This window comes from Pseudorca crassidens, chromosome 12 (genome assembly GCF_039906515.1).
Source record: "Pseudorca crassidens isolate mPseCra1 chromosome 12, mPseCra1.hap1, whole genome shotgun sequence".
Classification (NCBI taxonomy): domain Eukaryota; kingdom Metazoa; phylum Chordata; class Mammalia; order Artiodactyla; family Delphinidae; genus Pseudorca; species Pseudorca crassidens.
The window spans coordinates 74,926,136-74,944,171 of NC_090307.1; the positions used below are offsets into that span (position 1 = coordinate 74,926,136).

Below are 18,036 nucleotides of genomic sequence, written 5' to 3' on the forward strand. Positions count from 1 at the left end.
AGATGAGGATGGATCCCAAGGTTTGCTGGTGCCGAGAGAGAAAACACCGGCTCTGTCCAACCCCCCTCCCTCCAGGTGAGGAAACTGAGGCTCAGAGAGGTGGAGTCACTCTTACAGGGTTGCCCAGCTCCTTAGAGGCAGAAGCAGGTCTAGGATCCATGTGGCCCCAGGACCTATGCCTTCAGTGGATACTTTACAAGGACCAGGAGACTCGAGAAGAAAAGGGTGGAAGATGGGGGTGGAAGAAGAGTGGTTTCGGGTGAGTGGTGGGAACCAGGGGCCCCAGAGGCAAACTGCCCACTCACCGGTTGTGTGACCCTGGGCAAGTCACTGGCCTTTCTGTGCCTCTGTTTTCTCACCTGTAAGTGGTGATGATCATAGCACCTATCTCCGGGTTGCTGAGAGGGTTAAAGAAGGTAGCACCCAGCAGAGAGCACACACCCAGTAATGATGGCTGTTGTCAGCATCACCGGTATCATTACATCATCATTAGTAGAAGATGAACTGACAGACTGAGGACCAAGGAAGGTATGATAGCCAGGGAGGGCGGAGTGGCTGGGCCCAGAGCCTGGGACTCTGGCAGCCACCTCAGAGCAGCTGCCACTGGGAGCTCAGCCCCTTGGCCAGGCAAAACCCACTGCCTGCCAAGCTGCCCGAGGCTCCCTGGGCCCTGGCGGGCGGCAGCAACAGGGGGCATCACGCCATGCCGGGCACCTTCCCCAGACAGCCTGTATTTACCTAGCAGGTCTCAGCCCAGCCCGCTTCCTGTTTGCTGCACAGTGGCTGCCTGACCAGGCCTGACAGAGCCCCAGTGTCCTGTCGGGTCCCCCCACCCAGGAGGGTGCCCAGGCGGGGAAGGGCTGGGGTGACTCACTGGGCCCCACAGAGGGCAAGGCCAATGTGACCACGGCAGTTACTTGGTCCTTCTGCAAGTCCTTGGCCAGAGGGATTCCAACAGTGCACGCAAATACCCCCCTGAGCTCTCACGGGCACGCGTTTGCTTCCAAGGTCCCTGGCCCCAGGGTGGGAGCCACCAGGAGGCAGTGTGGCCGGATGGGTTAAGAGCACACGCTGAACAACGCTGAAGGCCACATGTGATAGGATCCCATGTACACGAAATGTCCAGAATAGGCACGTCCATAACAACAGAAATCAGGTTAGTGGTTGCCAGGGGCTGGGGGAGGGGGGAGACAGGGACTGCTAGCGGATACGGGGTTCATTTTGGGGGTGATGAACAGGCACGGAAACTAGACAGTGGTGATGTCTGTATAACTCTGAACACTCTACAAAGCCACTAAATTGTACACGTTGAAAGGGTGAGATGCATGTGAATTCCATCTCAATAACACTTCCCAGCTTGGTGACCTCAGACAAGTCACTTCCCCTCCCGGAGCTTCAGTTTCCTCGGTGCAACAAGGGAACGTCGTGAGGTTAGACGCTCATAAAGGGTCCAGCACAGGGGCTGGCACAGAGCAGGGGCTCAAGGACATGAAGTCCCTGTCCCAGGAGGCTCCGGCTCCTTCTTCCCTTGCCTCGCCCCCTCCCATCAGAGCACAGCCCTGGATTCCACCCTCTAACTCAGCCCTGCTCAGAGCGTGATGCTACCCAGATCCAGCTAGGAAGACGGAGGCCCCTTCTCCCTAGCCCAGCCCCTCTCCTGGAGGACAGTCACAGCCACAGAGAGCCCCCCCCAGAGAGGATTCTGTGGCCTCAGAAACTACCTAACCTATGTCCTCTTCCCCACCTGCCACTTCCTGGCAGGGCGACTGGGAGCAAGTCATCTCTCTCTGGGCCTCAGTTTCCTCATCTGTACAATGGGCGAAACAATTACTGCCACCTGGGAGGGGTGAACCCATATTTGCTTTATAGTTATTGGTTGGACTCTACATTCACGCTTTGAATTAAAAAATAAAATGATAGCTCTTACACCAAAAGGCTGTTGTGAGGATTGAATGATAATGGAAGATAATTGATTGAGTTGATAATTCAAGAGTTTAAGACAGCGCCTGGTGCGTAGTAAATGTTAACAAAAGGCAGCTGCCTTTTCATCGTTAATATGCCCTCAGTTTACAGCTGGGGAGACGTGACCCAGGACTTGTGACTCTACATGAAGCCCTGGCCTTCTGAAAAGGTTTTCTCCCCTCCTCGTTTCCATCTCTCTTCCATCACGGCCCCATTTCCTAGCTGGGAGACTGAGGCCCAGAGGAGACAGGATACCCACCCACCATACCTACACACACCCCTCCACCTCATACCCACGTGCAAAACTCTCGAGGTGACCAAGTCAGAGAAGAGAGCAGACACCGTGGAATGAATGGGTCGGGCAGGAGCCGGGAAGGGAGCCCCAGGCAGCAGAAAACCAGTTTGAGATCCTGTCTCTGCCCCAGCCAGCCTCACCAGCCTATGCCAACAGTAGGCTGCGTCTCTGGCTAACTGCTTGGAATTATGGCTGAGAGTAAGGCCTGAAATCCCACATCAGCAGTGCCTATCCTCCCATTGGTACATGTCACACAGCATCTTCTATCTCTTTTAATCCAAAAAATAACTCTAGAAGTTAGATATCATCGTCTCCATGGTCAGATGAATAAACCACGTCTGGGGAGAATGGAGGGGAGGGGCTGACATTTATCCAACACCCATCAAGTGCTGAGCGCTCTCGCGTTTACTTCTCATCCCCATTTCACAGATGAGCAAACTGAGGCTTGGAGAGACCAAGAGACCCAGCCGAGCTCACAACTCAACAGGAAGGGAATGTGGCTGGGATTCCAACCACCTGCTTTTAAGCTCATTTGAGTTCATCCCTTCAGGGTCTATGAAGCCCTCTCCCTGGGGTCATCTTTCTAAATGCCACGCCCCTTGGAAGTCACGGGGCAAGCGGGCACGGCACAAAAAGACTTAGAGTTTCGATCGTGGCTTTGCCACTTAGTAGCTGTGTGACCCCAGGCAGATTATGTCAGCTCTCTGAGCCTCAGTTTCCTCATTTCTAAAAGCGAACTAATCACAGCACCTACTGCTGGGTTGCATGGTCACTGTGGGTGTCAGGGCCTCATAAAGTGCAGCCCCCAATGATGGGAACGCGGACACGAGCTCCAGGAGGGCAGGGACCTCTTCTGTTCCAGTCACCACTGAGTCCCCAGTGCCTAGGACAGGGCCTGGCACATAGTATCTATCCAAGATATACTTGCTGAATGAATGAACAAACGAATGAATGAACTCATGTATATAAGTGAAAGGAATCACAAACAGCTAAGTCATTCTCCACAGGGCAGACAGATCTCCACAGCTGAACCTCTACCCAGCTAGCTAACTTCCTCCCTCCCATCCTTTAACATAATTTATTGAGCACCTACTGCGTGCTGGGCTCTCTGACCTATGAGGTTCAATGTCCCCCCATGAGGTGGCAGCTATCATGAGTCCATTTTGCAGATGAGGAAATTGAGGCTCAGAGATGCCAGGACACTTGCCCAAACCCAAGTCTGAATCTGAGCAGGCGGGTTCTCCTGATGCCCCCGCCTTGCTGATTCATCTGTTCAATCACTCATTCCTTCCTTCCTTCACCATTCACTCTGTCCACAGGTATTCCTCAGCCCCTCCTCTCTGCCAAGGGACACAGGGACAGGAGTGAACGGGCAAACCGGTCCCTGTCTGACGTCAGTTGGCCCCTTGCCCACCGGGGTCCCCCTGAGCCTGTGGAGCCCATCGGGGACACACGTTGGAAGTAGCCCCCCCCCCATATATACCCTTGACGAGCTGTCCCAGAAGGTGGTCAGCCCTCCAGGTCAGCCGGGTGGAAGCCAGGCCACTCCACCCTCAGGGAAAAACAGGCGTCCAGTGAGACTGAGGACCCTTTGTGCGGCGGCAGCAAGGGTGGGGGCAGGAGGGGCGGCCGTTACTCACCACCCGAAGAAAAATAAGCATGTTCCCGTTTGGTCAATGGCCCTCCTGTCTGCCCCGCCACACCACCACCTCCTTCCGTAGCCTCTCCCACCCTCTGACCTCACCTGGAGCAGACCTGTGAGCGCCTCCTATGCCCCTGGCGTGCCGCCTGTGACCATCCCTCACAATTGAGGAAACATGCTCAGAGACGTGGGGTGACTTGCTTGAGGTCACACAGCCTGCAGTGGGCAGGGCTCGGAGCAGAAAGGGGAAGCCGATGACCAGGAAGGGGCTCAGGGGTGGGAAGGAAGTCAGGGTCACAGTGAAAGCGAGGGCCTGGCCTCCCTTCCTCATTCCTGCTCGGCCAGGGTGACAGCTCAGGGGCACCCAAGGCAGGGGGAGTCCAGGCCGGGGCAGGAGTGGCAGTCAGAATAACCCAGATCTCCCCAACTGGCAGAGCTCTGACCTCCAGCAAACCCCAGGTGGCAGCCCCAGGAACACCACAGCAAGTGGCCAAGCTGGGACGCGAACAGAGGTGGGTCAGACTCCAAGAGGGGAGAGTCCAGTGGCCTTCCAGGAAGGAAGCTGAGCCACCCACTGGGTTTTCAGGGACCCAAGGTGTCCAGTCACTGGGATCTGGCTTTCAGGTCCAGCTCTCCCATGAGCCAGCGGGGCATCCCTAGGCAAATTACTTCTCTCTCTGAGCCTCTCTGAGCAAATTACTTCTTTCCTCTGCTGTAAAATGGGACTCAGTATTCCTGCCCTGCCCACCGCCAGTGGGGGTGATGCCGTGACACCATCAAGGGGACTGTCAGGCAACAGACACTGGTTACACACTGAACAGTCCGTGTTGCTCTGGAGACTGTCCACAACCACCCCACGAAGCAGGCACTAACATTATCCCATTTTACAGATGAGGAAACTGAGGCCCAAGAAGAAGTAAGGGGACTTACTGAGAGCCGGGATCTGAACCAGGTAGCATTACATTAGGAAAGCAGGAAACTCTGGCGGTCCTGGCACTCAGCCAATGCCCGTAAATATTTTGTCGCTGAAAAGCCAGCACCCCTTGCCCCAATGCAAGTCTAGCTCTGCCCCTGCTACCTTCCACCTGCTTTCCTGCCACAGAGGGGTTCTCAGGGAGATGAGCTGGAGGAAAAGGCACCTTGGCACAGGCCGGGGGACCAGGATGAGGAAGACGGTAATGCTCAGAGCCCATCTGTGTGCCCTGGACTGTCCTTGCGAAGAGGGGGTTGACAGCCTCAGTTGACAGATGAGGAAACCGAGGCTCAGAAAGATGAGGTGACTTGCCCGAGCTCCCCTGGTGAGAAGGCAGCAGGCCTCAGATTTAAACCCAGGCCTGTCTGAACAATTCAGGTTCTTATCTCTAAAGTGCAGACGAACTTCCCATGACCCCAGATCCAGACAAATGCGGAAAGGCCACTTTGGAAGTTAAGGGCATGGAGTTTAGAATCAGATAAATGGAGTTCAGATCCCAGCTCCGGCCGTTCCCAGCTGGGCAAGCAACTTCACCACCTTGACCTCAGTTCCTCCCTCTCAAAAATGGGTATAATCCCAGCCTTGCATCCAAATGTACTGAGTGTTGGGCTCAGTGCCTGGCACACAGTAAGTGCTCAATAAATGTTCGCAACCATCGTAAGGACCACTGATGCAGCCCACGCTTGGCTAAAACCAGAAAGAACCTTGCACCCAGAGTTCAGAGCGGCAGCTGCGGGGCCCAGGACCACAAGCATCTCAAGAGATCTGAATTAATCTTTAACAGGTGAATTCCACCCCAACTTGGTGACACACAGCATTCCAGAGGGCTTGCTAGCATGAAATGTTCCCTTGGCTCCCCAGATCGTGTGTGTGACAAGAAGAGGAGCTAGTCCCTGGGTCCCCATGAATTGGGGAGGGGCCTGGAGTGTCTTTCCCGGAGTCAAATGGGAGAAACTGAGGCAGACAGCAGGCCGTGGGCCTGGGAGGGGTAGAGCTGCCTGCTCCATGTGGCCCCCTCCCTCCTGGGAACACACGAAGGACCTCAAAGGACTCTGGCCCTCTCAAAACGATGTTTTCAGTCACTCAACCGTGCAACAGTGATTTACTGAGCACCACGTGCCAGGTGCAGTGAGGCCAAGGCTTGCGTGGTTCTCTCCCTCCTACACCTTCCAGCCGCCCCTGCCAGTCCCTACCTGGGGCCTCACACCTCTGGCCTGGATGGCTTCCCCTGCCTGGGGACCGGCCTCCCCGCCTGGCCCCCACTCTGCGGACCTTTCAAGACCACACATCCGGCATGTCCTTCCCAGCCTGGACCCCTGTAGGGTTTCTGGGTCTGACCCAGTCCCTGCCTGTCTGATCCCCTGTCCTTCCTGTTCATGTCACACACTCCAGACAAACAGGAGGATGTCTCAGCTCTCCAAACCCTAGTCTTACCACCTGGTGACAGGTAGAAGTCAGATCTTTACCTAAAACCCCTTTTGCCCAATATCTGCATTTATTCCTCCAGGTGAGGCTCGAGTGCCACCTTGATCAAGCCGTCCCGGGTACTGGGTCGCCACAGTGCCACCCCCAGAGCGCTCTCTTGGCCCCCACTCACGGCATCCAGCACAGTGATCCCTTGCTGGGCGCCCTCAGGTCTGGTGTGGGGGCTCCTGCTGGAAGCCACAGCTGGCACGAGGGGCAACCCCAGGGTCAGGGAGGCAGCCGTGGGAGAGAGGCAGCCCTTTCTCCCATCTCACCGGCTCTCTTGGACCGCTCAGTTCACGCCCCTCGGGCTGGGGCTAGTCTGGGTCTGAGGTGCCTCAGTGCCCAGCCCAGGGCTGGCACAGGATGGCTTTCCCGGAGGGTTCGATGGACAAAGGAAATGGCTGAGGCCCAGCTCACACCTGAGGAGGTGGCGGCGGTGTCCACAGCCGCGGCCCGGATGTAAGGCATCTGGTCTGGATTTAACTTGGGGAATCCCAGGCATCTCCACTGGGGCTCTCTTGCACGCTTCTTCCTCAGGTGCCCATTCCCTAAACCTCGGAAAACTCCACTTCAGAATGACCCCACCCTGCTTTCACAAACGTGAGCCTGACTGGCCCATGACCGCCATTTGCCATGTGTCTTGGGAGCCCCTCCCCGCTCCGATTGACCAATGAAGGTGGGAAAAGGGGCCCCCAGCCTTTCTGGTTCCCACTGTCACTCAAACAGAATGATGCAGAGAAATGCGGAAATGGCCAATAACCTTTCTCACCCCCTTCCATTAAGAAGACGTTACAACAACAGCACAAGCATAGTAACAGCTGGGGCTCCAGGCACGGCGTGGGTCCCCTCACAGGTCCGCTGTCCTCACCTCAGCCCCAGGGTTCACCTTCAGCCGACCCCATTTTCCAGATGAGCTGTCTGTCCCTCAGGCAGCTGAGGGAGCAGCCCAGGGTCACACAGTAGTGGGGTGGCAGAGTGAGGGTTCGGGCCCACACAAGCCCCACTTTTAACCTCACAGGTGACCTGGGCCGACCCTAGTACCTGACCTCTCAGAAGAGGCCACCTCTTCACCCCGCTGTCCCCGCCCCAGAGATAAAGTGGCAAAGCTTAAACCCTCCAGTGGGTCTTAGCGTCCCAGATCAAAGCTCACACACGACATCAGGCCCCTACCCCTGCTCCCAGCAGAAGCCCTTGTTGCAGACACTCGGCAGCCATAAGCCCAGCCCCTCCTGGGTAACTTCCAAGACACCCCCTGGGCACCAGGCAGGGAGGACGTTGGAGCCGGACAGCCCTGGGTGTAAATTCCACTTGGCTACATCCCCGACCTGAGAGCCTCAGTTTCCTCATCTGCAAAATGGGGAAGACAGATGGAGAAACCCGCTGGGGCTGGGCCAGGCAGGGGTGCCTGTGGCTGGAACGGCCAGCCAGGCGGGGAGAATGGGAGGTCTCTCCCCGTCTTCAGAGACCTCCCAGGAGTCTCCAGGGCATAGCTGGAGGGGAGGTTAAAGATTTTCCTGCCTCTTTCGGGGAAAGAGCCATCTCTCTGGGGCTCAGTAACTAAGAAGTGGCCTTTGGAAGTTCCAGGCTCCCAATTCCCTCCCAGAGGTGGGGGGCAAACCTCAGGACCCCAACTCCCTCTTCCAAGCTCTCCAAAAAGGAGGTGACTCCGGGGTGGGCTGCAGGGCCTTCTGTGTTTGCTTCCTGGGCTTGGATATTGGGGGACCTGGGCCCGGAGCCCACGTTGGCGCCCTCTTCGCAGGTAACAAAACCCAAGCCCAGAGAGGTGGTGCCCGGCCCAAGGGCCCCCCGCGGGTCCCGCGCCTCCCGCGCTCCAGGCCACCACTCCGCAGCTTCCAAGACGTGCCCGGAGGAGCGCGAGGTCCTCGGCTGGGCCGTCCCTCCCGGGGTCCCCGCCCCGAAGTTCCAGGCCCCACTCACCTCCGGGAGGGCTCCGCGCCGGCGGCCGGGAGCACAGCGCTTCCTGAATCCCGGCAGCCGGCCCCGCTCCCTCCCGCCCGCCGCCGCCGCCGCCGCCGCCGCCGCCGCCGCCGCCGCGTCCCTCCTCCCCGAGCTCAGGTTCCACCTCGCGCGCCGCCCGCGGACTGCACCCCGCCCACCCCGCCCGCCCTGCAGCTGTGGCACCGAGCCTACCCCGCACCCGGGATCGGCTCCCCTGCGGGGAACAGAGGCGGGCCCTCAGTTTTCTCACCTGGAAAGTGGGCGTCATGATCCCTGGTAGAGGGCAGGCGCTCCGTGGAGGGGGCTCTGGCTGGAATCCTGAGATCATGGACTCCTGACCTCTCCAGCCTGGGACTCCTTCCTTATCTGTTAAAGGGCATCTCGCTGATTGCTCACCGCTTTCGCTCGTTCATTCATTCAGCAGACAATCCAGAGACAGGTCTGCGGTAGGTCCCGGGCCTCAGGTAGCTCCACGTCCAGGAGGGGAGACACCTGTGTTACAGACAGTGCAGGTCCAGGACTAAATCAATGTGAGCTCCTCTTAACTTCACCTCTACCCAGCGCCTAGCACGGAGCCTGGCACTGAGTAGGAGATCAGTGAGTGCTTTTTCTTTTATCAGATGGTGAAGGTAAGCCCCACCACCCAGACACACCTTCTACCCCAGACACTTGAATACCTCCATGGGACGGGCAGCTCACTTCTGCCGGGACTGGTTGGAAGCCTCGAGCCAGACTCCCTGAGCCCAAGCCCTAGCTCTGTGACTCACTAACTGAACAGCTGGTCCCTTCTCTGTGCTCCAGTGTCCCCTCTGTAGAGCGCAGTGTAGATATGTCCCCACCTCACATCACAGTGAAGATGCTGGGAGCACCAGGTCTGTGCAGAGCCCAAGGAGCATTCTTAGCCCTTTTTATCGTTATTGTTTTTACTAAACTGAGCTAAATCTCCCACTGGGAAGACAGTGGGGTACATCCTTCCTCCTGAGCTTGCAAGTAGAAATAGTTCCCATGGGGTGTCGGTCCGGCAGCTAGAAAGTGGAATTTGAGAATCGCTGGAGACAGAGAACCTTAATGGAAGTGATGTGTTCAAATCACCAGTTTGAGGACTCCCCTGGTGGTCCAGCGGTTAAGACCCCGTGCTTCCACTGCAGGGGGCATGGTTTCGGTCCCTGGTCGGGGAACTAAAATCCTGCATGCCTTGCGGCCAAAACGAACAGACAAAAAATTAAAATAAAATTCAAACCACCAGTGTGAAACATTTACCAAAAAGAAACCTTAATAATGAACTCGCTGAGCAAGGGGTGGGGTGTGTGAGGGTGTCATGTAAACCTTCCTCCCACCAGGCTATGAGGTAGGGATTGCTGTGCCCATTTTACAGATGGGAAACTGAGGCTTGGAAGGTAGTGTGGCCTCTCCAAAGCTCCCTCCATGAGGGGATGGGGAAGAGAAACTTTTTACTCTGGGTTTCCAGGATCTTAAACAGAGCAGACAGGCAGCTATCTGGCAGTAAGGAATGTAAACAGGGGGCCCCTCACACTTCCCTGATGGAAAGCCCATCTGTTGGGGGCCTTCTGGGCTGGGGCTGGGGCTGGGCCAGGTTGGGAAGCAGAGGAGTCATGGGCATAACTAGTCTGGAGCCCATTTCTGCAGAAAGACCCTTCTCAAATGAAAAGAAAATGACAGGGATAATTCAGGTTAGTAGGAAGGTGATGGAGGGGATGAGAGAAGATAGGGTCGGGGAGGGTGTCCGCTCTTCTCCAAAATTAGGGGGAAGAGGTATGAGCCCTCAGCATCTGTATGGTTAACCCAACTCCCTCCTGAACCCAATTTCATGGACGGGGCAACTGAGGCCCCATGCAAAAAAGTGACTCATCTTTGGCCAAGAAGCTGGATCTTGGCCCCTATGCCAGCCATGGGTTTAAACTCTGTTTTGCCACTGATGAGGTGGGAGCCGTGAGCAAGAGCCTCTCCCTCTCAGTGCCTCAGTCTTCTCATCTGAAAAATGGGTATCAGTTCCTACAAGACAAGGACCACGTCTGTCTCATTTGCAGCCACAGGACCAGCCCCTTGGCACTTAGTAGGTGCTTTTAAAATACTGTTTGATTGAGACTTCCCTGGTGGTCCAGTGGTTAAGACTCTGTGCTCCCAATGCAGGGGTCCCAGGTTCAATCCCTGGTCAGGTAACTAGATCCCACATGCATGCCGCAACTAAAGATACCGCATGCTGCAACTAAAAGATCCTGCATGCCGCAACTAAAGATCCTGCATGCCGCAACAAAGATCTTGCGTGCCACAACTAAGACCTGGCGCAGCCAAATACGTTATAAAAAAAATTATTAAAAAAAAATACTGGTTGATTGAGCTGGAGGAAGAGGGGAATAGAGTTACAGTTTAATGGGTACAAACTTTCAGTTTTGCAAGATGACAAGAGTTCTGGAGATGGATGGTGGTGATGGTTGCACAACAATGTGAGTGTTCTTTGAGCCACTGAACTGTACACTTGCAAATGGCTTAAGATGGCAAATTTTGTTATGTGTATTTTACCACAATAAAAGAAAAATTAGGGAAAAAATACTGGCTGATTGAAAGCATGCAGGCCTGCCTTGCAGGAAAGTGGGGAGTGGGAAGAGAAAGTGAGGTGCTCGGGGCACCCAGCAAACACTCGGTGGCTTGACTAAATATGAACAAGGGCCACTGCTAGGATGTGACTGCCATTATTTCACTGTTTTTTGTCTCTGGTGGAACTCTCCAGCTCTACCTTGGAAGAACAAGAGACTCTCAACAAAAGGAACTTTTCCTCTTAGGGAAGGAAAAATTTTCAAAGCCCTTAAAACGGGCAGAGAGTCCTGTAGAGGCTATAGGCAGGCCCAGCACCTTGTCCCACATGGGTCCCAGAGTCCCTAGCAGGGGCACGGCCACTTCCACTAAGGGAGGTTCCTGGGCAGCATCGAGGGTCTACACTTAGCAAGCACCTACAGTATGCCAGAATCAGTGCCAGGCACTGGGGAGAGATCGGGAGCCAGATGGGTCCACATCTCAGGGACTTTATACCTGGTACATCTGCCCCAACCCCCAGTTTATAAAAACATATATAAAAACATATAAAGACATACGCACCTCACTTTACAGTTAGCATAGCGCTGATGCTGCCAGTTCACCTCCTGACAACGAGGAAGGGAGAGATTCCTATGCCATCTTCTATAAAAGGACACAGACAGCCCATGTGCCTGAGATCCTACAGCTGGTAGCATTTGAACCCAAGCTGGGCAGACTCTAGTATAGCAAAGTCAATGAGAATATGGTCTCAAAAAGACAGATCATAGGGCTTCCCTGGTGGCGCAGTGGTTGAGAGTCCACCTGCCAATGCAGGGGGCGCGGGTTCGTGCCCCGGTCCGGGAAGATCCCGCATGCCGCGGAGCGGCTGGGCCTGTGAGCCATGGCCACTGAGCCTGAGCATCCGGAGCCTGTGCTCCGCAACGGGAGAGGCCACAACAGTGAGAGGCCCGCGTACCGCAAAAAAAAAAAAAAAAAAGTTGAGTCCTTGGTAGCAACCTCAAGGACTTGATTTTAAAAAAAAAGACATATGTGTCAGCAAAGATGTGGAGAAGCTGGGACCCTCATACACCACTGGCAGGAATGTAAAATGGTGCAGCCACTGTGGAAAAGTTTGGCAGTTCCTCAAAAAGTTAAATACAGAGTTACCATATGACCCAGCAATTCCACTCCTAGGGATACAGCCAAGAGAAATGAAAACATATGAATACCAAAAAAACTCGTATACAAGTGTTCACAGCAGCACTATTCATACCAGCCAAAATAGAAACGACTCAAATGATGAACGGATAAATGAAATGTGGTATATCTATACTGTGGAATATTATTTGACAATAAAAAGAATGAAGTAATTCCCTGGCGGTGCAGTGGTTAGGACTCTGCACTTCCACTGCCGAGGGCCCAGGTTCGATCCCTGGTCGGGGAACTAAGATCCCACAAGCCACATGGTGCCGCCAAAAAAAAAAAAAAAAAAAAGAATGAAGTGTTCATGCCTGATACGAAGTGGATGGACCTTGAAGACATTATACTGAGTGAAAAAAGCCAGACAGCAAAGACCGTATACTGTATGATTCCATTTATATGAAATGTCCAGGAGAGGCAAATCCATAGAGACAGAGAGTAGACTAGGGACTTCCCTGGTGGCACAGGGGTTGAGAATCCGCCTGCCAATGTAGGGGACATGGGTTCGAGCCCTGGTCTGGGAAGATCCCACATGCCGCGGAGCAACTAAGCCAACGTGTCGCAACTACTGAGCCTGGCTCTAGAGCCTAAGTACCGCAACTACTGAAGCCCACACAGCTAGAGCCCGCACACCTCAACGAAGACCCAACGCATCCCAAAAAAACAGAAAGAAGAAAGAACGTAGACTAGTGTTTGCAAGGCGCTGGAGGGGCTTGGAGCGGTGATGGCTAAAGGGTATGGGGTTTCTTTTTAGGATGATGAAAATGTTCTAAAATTGACTGTGGTAAGAATTGCATCTATCTGTGAATATACTAAAAGCCATTGAATAGTTCAAGTGAGTGCATTGCATGGTATGTGAATTGTATTTCAATAGAGCTGTTACAAAAGGTTAAAAAAAAAGAAGAAGAAGAATGTGGTCTCTGGAGTCCAAAGTATCTGGGAGTGGCTGTACCATATTTCTAAGCTGTGTGACCTCAGGCAGGTGACCTTGCTTCTCTGAGCTTTACTTCTTTGTCTATAACATGGGAATAGCAACTGCCCCTACCCCTTCTCCTACCTGGGAAGATTAAACACCATCATGTTCGTGAGGGCCGGCAATGCCGGGACATAGTAACGCTCAGTAACTAGTCCTGTGAGGGCACCGTGCTTCCCCCACCAAGACCAACATCCCCTTCTGAGCGCTCTTATGTTTACCCTACACTCTCCCTTACACATCTTCCTTCCCACATCTTGTGAGGTTGGCATTAGTGTCTCCATTTTACAGATGAGAACTACTGAGTCCAGCAGGCAGCAGGCATCCCTGGCATGGCTCTCCCCTACACTCCCAGGCAGAAACTTCCTTCCTCTCTGTTCCCACACCCCATGCTGTTCTGCCTCTGCCCTCTCCCCTCCTTCTCTCCCCTGGGCACCCCCTTAGCCCTGCTGGTGTCCTCACAGCTCCAGAGCTTGGTTTAGGCCAAGAGTTGGTATCTAGGTTCCTGGGGGCCTGAAGCTCTCCTCAGAGTTAGGGATGCAGCCAAAACCACCACGTGGGGCTAGATTCCTGCAGACCCTGGCCATCTCATCCCAGTGAGATGGGTGGGTTTCTCCAGCCCTTTTCACAGATGGACAAACTGAGCCTCCATACAGTGCAAGCCCTTTGCCTGAGGTACCTGCTGGTGATGCGGTCAGGATCTGAACCCAGGACCGTCTGAATTCAGACGACACTCTCCAGCCCCTCTAGCAGCCACTTGGCACTGGCCCCTGTGCCTTAGTGCCCTCAACTCTGACATGGGAAGCCCTGCTCACATCCACCTGGGTGAGATCGGGGAACATGGGGTTGTAGGCGTGAGAATTCTGGTTGGCCTTTTGGCTTTTTCTCTGAGTGCCAGGGAAGGGCTCAAGTCATGAAGTGGAGAAGAAACAATTGGGGACGAGGGTGGGGGAGAACCAGGGCCGGCCTGTGTGCATTTATGCAGCACCTGCTGTGTGCCAGGCACTGCATAGGGCTTGATCCTCACCAATCCCTCCCAGCTACAGGACAGGAACATACTCAGAGAGGTGAAGGAACCTGCCCAAGGTCACAGAGCCAGGAGGGTGTGGGGTCTGATGGTCTTCCTCTGGGGGGCTGCCCCAATGGACAGCAGGCCCCCCATGAGATCACATCTCCCCACATTTACCTAGAAGCCGCAGAGACAGGATACCAAGAGGCTGGGGACACTCAGCTGGTTTGTCCACCTGGGTCCTACAAAGAGCGGGCTTTGTCCCAGAGACCATGAGGCTCTTCTGGAATTCTCCCTGGGGCAGAAACCTGAGGCCAGGTCGGGAGGAAGCCCTTCCCCTCAGACATCCGTTGCCATGGGAACAGCCACCCTCAGCCCTCAGCCACTGGCTGTGATTCCAGTCCGCTGCTGGGCAGCAGGCCTGGTGGCCTGTGGGTGTGGCCGAGCCACAGCTGGCCACGGGCATTTTGGAATTAGCCTTCATCTGGAGCTATGGCCTAGAGAGGGCGGGGAGCCTTGGCGCCAGTGGGGTTTGAGTAATTCCAGGCTTCCCAGCTGGGGCCCCTGGGTGGGCTACTGGGGATGCATGGAGGCCCTTGGGATGGTGACCAGAATTGTGAGGGGGGGTGAGTGAACATGTTTCTGAGAGGTCCATGACTTTCACAGAGGCCTGGGAGCCCCTCCCCCGCCACTCCTCCACCCCTGCCCCCTGGCACATAGGTGATGAAGAGCTCAATTCTCCCAGCCAGGAAGGGGCAGAGGTTGGGGCAGCAGAGGGAGCAGCCCGGACGGTTAAGATCCTAGCTAACAGCTTTTTTTTTGTTTTCTTTGTTTTTTGGCTAACAGCTTTTTCAACTGAGAATTGTCTTTGTCACCCTGTACTCACAGAGGCTTATGACTTCCCTTGCTCTAAAATAAAAACCAAACTCACACTAGCCTCAGCATCGCTAGGTTTCCTCCCTCACTCTCCTCCCCGCTTGATCACCAGGCGCCAGACACTTTGGCCTCTCTCTGTCCTTAGAACGTGGTGCTTTCTCTCCTGCCTCAAGGCCTTTGCATCAGCTGTAGCGGCTTCTTTTCTTGGTCTGTTCTTTCTCCCTCTTCAGATCTCAGCTCAAATGTCACCTCCTCAGAGGGGCTCTCCCTGCCCTCCTCCATCTAAATGTCTTCCCGTGGACCTTGAGCCCCTTGGAGGGTGCAGCCTTATCTGACTTGGGGCTCCCATATAGTAGGTGTTCAACAAACAGGAGTTGAATGACTTGCCTTCCAGACACTCCTCTCTGGGCTAGGTGCACAGCTGATTGTGATCAGCATCATCATAGCTGCCCTTTATCAAGCAGCCTCTAGGTGCCAGGCCCTGTGCTAAGTGCTTTGCACATGTGGTCCCATTAGATGTCACAAGGAGAAACCGAAGTGCCCACTTGTGGATGGAGTGTTGATTTCCCTGGAATTACGAATACAAACCAGGGACTGGATGCAGTGACAGTCCACTGTAGATTGACAGAGCTAGAAAGGAGCTTTGAACTGTCCAATCTCCTGACTTTATAGATGAGGAAACTGAGGCCCAGAGGGGAGAAGGCACTTGCTCAGAGTCACACAGCAGATTAGGGCAGAGCGAGGAATCCCAGCCATATTGCACGATGTTTTCTGGGGTGTTCCTGTGGAGGTGTTGCCGTGCACCCTGCCGTACCTTTCAAACCAAGAAGTGAACATGCTACAGTTTACCTGCATTAGGGGTCGGGTTGCCCCTCAGGAGCCCCTGGCAGCCCATAGAATCATAATAAAAATATTAATCAACGCCAATTATTGAACATTTTCTGTGGCGGGCGTTTTACACACATTATCTTATGTAATCCTGCAAGGTAGAGGTGTTCCTGTCCCATTTCAGAGATGCAGAAACTGAGGCCCAGAGGGTGAATTGACTTCCCTGGATCACACAGCTACAAAGATATAGAACCTGGACTTGAACCCCAAAACTGTGAGGTGATGATGGTGATGGTGCTAGTGGTAGTGGTAGCAACAGTAGTAGCAGCAGCAGTACTGGTAGTAGTACTAGTAGTAGTAGCAGAAGTAACAGGACATACCTTCGACTCAGCGGCTGACATGAAGTCAGAATCCCAAAGCACCCACTTAAGAGGCTTCAAACTTTTCCAACAGTGTTCAAATAGGGCTCCTCACGTAGCCCTTGGAAACCACTCCGAACACGTTAGCGAGGCAAGGCACACACCCTGGGCTCGGGCTGCAGTTCCGGGAGGTGCGGACAGGCGAGGACTCCCAGCTCTGTCGCAGCGCCGCGGTGCTAACAGCGCCACCTACCGGAACCCGTGGGACCTGCAGGAGGTCAGCGCGCAGGCGCAAGGGCGGTGGGGCGCGCAACCCGAAGATGCAACGGCATGAACCAAAGGAACCCATCAACCAGACAACTAAACCCAGGGAATGGAATCCTCCTCCGTTCTCCCATTAAGCTTCTGTAAATGATGATCATTGGGTCAACACTGAACGATTAGCAGCCAAGCGCCTGCCTGGGAAGTTTCATTGACTCTCAGTGAGCTAGGAACTGTTAGTATCCCCATTGTACGGATGAGGAAACTGAGACTCAGAGAGGTGAAGCGATTTGTCCAAGGTCACTCAGCTGACAAATAACAGAGCCAGGACTCCAACACTCGATACATTGCCATACGCCCCTCATCACACACCGAAAATATCCATGCAGTTTTATTTAACACTTACGAAGACAGCTTACTACGTTGCAGACACTTCTAATTGCTTTACAAATAGTGACTTTTTTCCTTTTTTCTTTCTTTTTTTTTTTTTTTGGCCATGCCACACAGCTTGTAGCATCTTAGTTCCCGGACCAGGATTGAACCTGGGTCCTCGGCAGTGAGAGCTTAGAGTCCTAAACACTGGACCACCAGGAAATTCCCTACAAATAGTAACATTTAATATAAGCCTCACAACCTGTGAGATGGGTGTTAGCAAGACCCCCATGGTACAGAAAAGGAAATGGAGGCTTTTTTATGGAGAAGTGAGCTTCAGTTCCTTGTCTGTAATAGAGATGTATTAAGACAGATTTGAACTATTGCTCATGAGGTTTAACTGAATGCAGCAACAAGTGAGTAAAGAGTCAGCCGTTGTCAAACTTTGGGGCTCGCTCAGGTTTCCGTGCACCATCATGTTAACCTGGGTCACATCCGGGGCTTCCCACGGTGGGAGTGTCCTGGCAGGATGTGTGCTGGAAGGCGGGCTCACTCTGTCTGCTGGCACCGGAGTGGGCATGGCTGGGGGGAGATATGGAGTCAGATGTGAACTCCCAGTGCCCCCAGTCCTGGCAGGATCACCCTAGCCGAGTCCTCTTGAACCCCTGGGGGGTTCAGTTTCTTCATCTGATAAATGGTGTTCCTGATGCCCACATGTCAGGGCGCTTGTGAAATGATGCATGTGAAGCACTTGTGCAGGGCCTGGTATACAGCTGGTGCTCAATGTGTTCCTTCCTCCCTGCCCCGGGCAGAACTCAGTCCCACTTTGACAAGGATGAAATGAGAAGGCATACATGCACTGCTGGCTTTGTCTCTGGGGTCAAAAACCCAAAGGGCTCCTGGGGCCAGGCAGGTACCAGGACTGAAGGAGGCTCTCCTGGGAATATTCTGACCTTCCACAAAGAAACTGCCTTCCCGGTCTCACTGTATTATGTTGAAAACACGAAGAAAAGCTCTTGTTTTAAAAGGAATACACAGAATTTTACAATTTTGTTGGCAGAATTTTATATCCAAAGAGAAAAATCCTAAAAAGCAGTTCGAGTTTAGAAAGATCAGTGGCATTCTTACTATCAGCAAACTTAGAAAATATAATAAAATCAGAGACAGCAAAAAACTTAGTTCAGGCATCCAACCTTTGGCCACATCAGAGGCAGCCTTCCGAACCGGATATCCAACGGACTGTGCACAAGACCCTTGAAGGCGTTCCATAATTTTCAGGGTCAAATTCAAATCCCTCAGTGGCATGATGTCTCATATACACACAGCCT

The 18,036-nt window shown here is 53.8% G+C and overlaps 2 protein-coding genes across 2 annotated transcripts in view; both read right to left on the reverse strand.

The window, feature by feature from the left end:
* Positions 1 to 8,687, reverse strand: part of TRPV4 (transient receptor potential cation channel subfamily V member 4) — a 37,048-nt gene extending 28,361 nt beyond the window's left edge. The window contains exon 1 of the mRNA XM_067700519.1: positions 8,549 to 8,687. The gene's annotated coding sequence lies outside the window, so the exon portion shown is untranslated. The remainder of the gene's footprint in view (positions 1 to 8,548) is intronic.
* Positions 8,586 to 18,036, reverse strand: part of GLTP (glycolipid transfer protein) — a 33,473-nt gene continuing 24,022 nt past the window's right edge. The window contains exon 5 of the mRNA XM_067700523.1: positions 8,586 to 8,790. Coding sequence (XP_067556624.1) covers positions 8,716 to 8,790 — 75 coding nt within the window. The 3' untranslated portion in view covers positions 8,586 to 8,715. The remainder of the gene's footprint in view (positions 8,791 to 18,036) is intronic.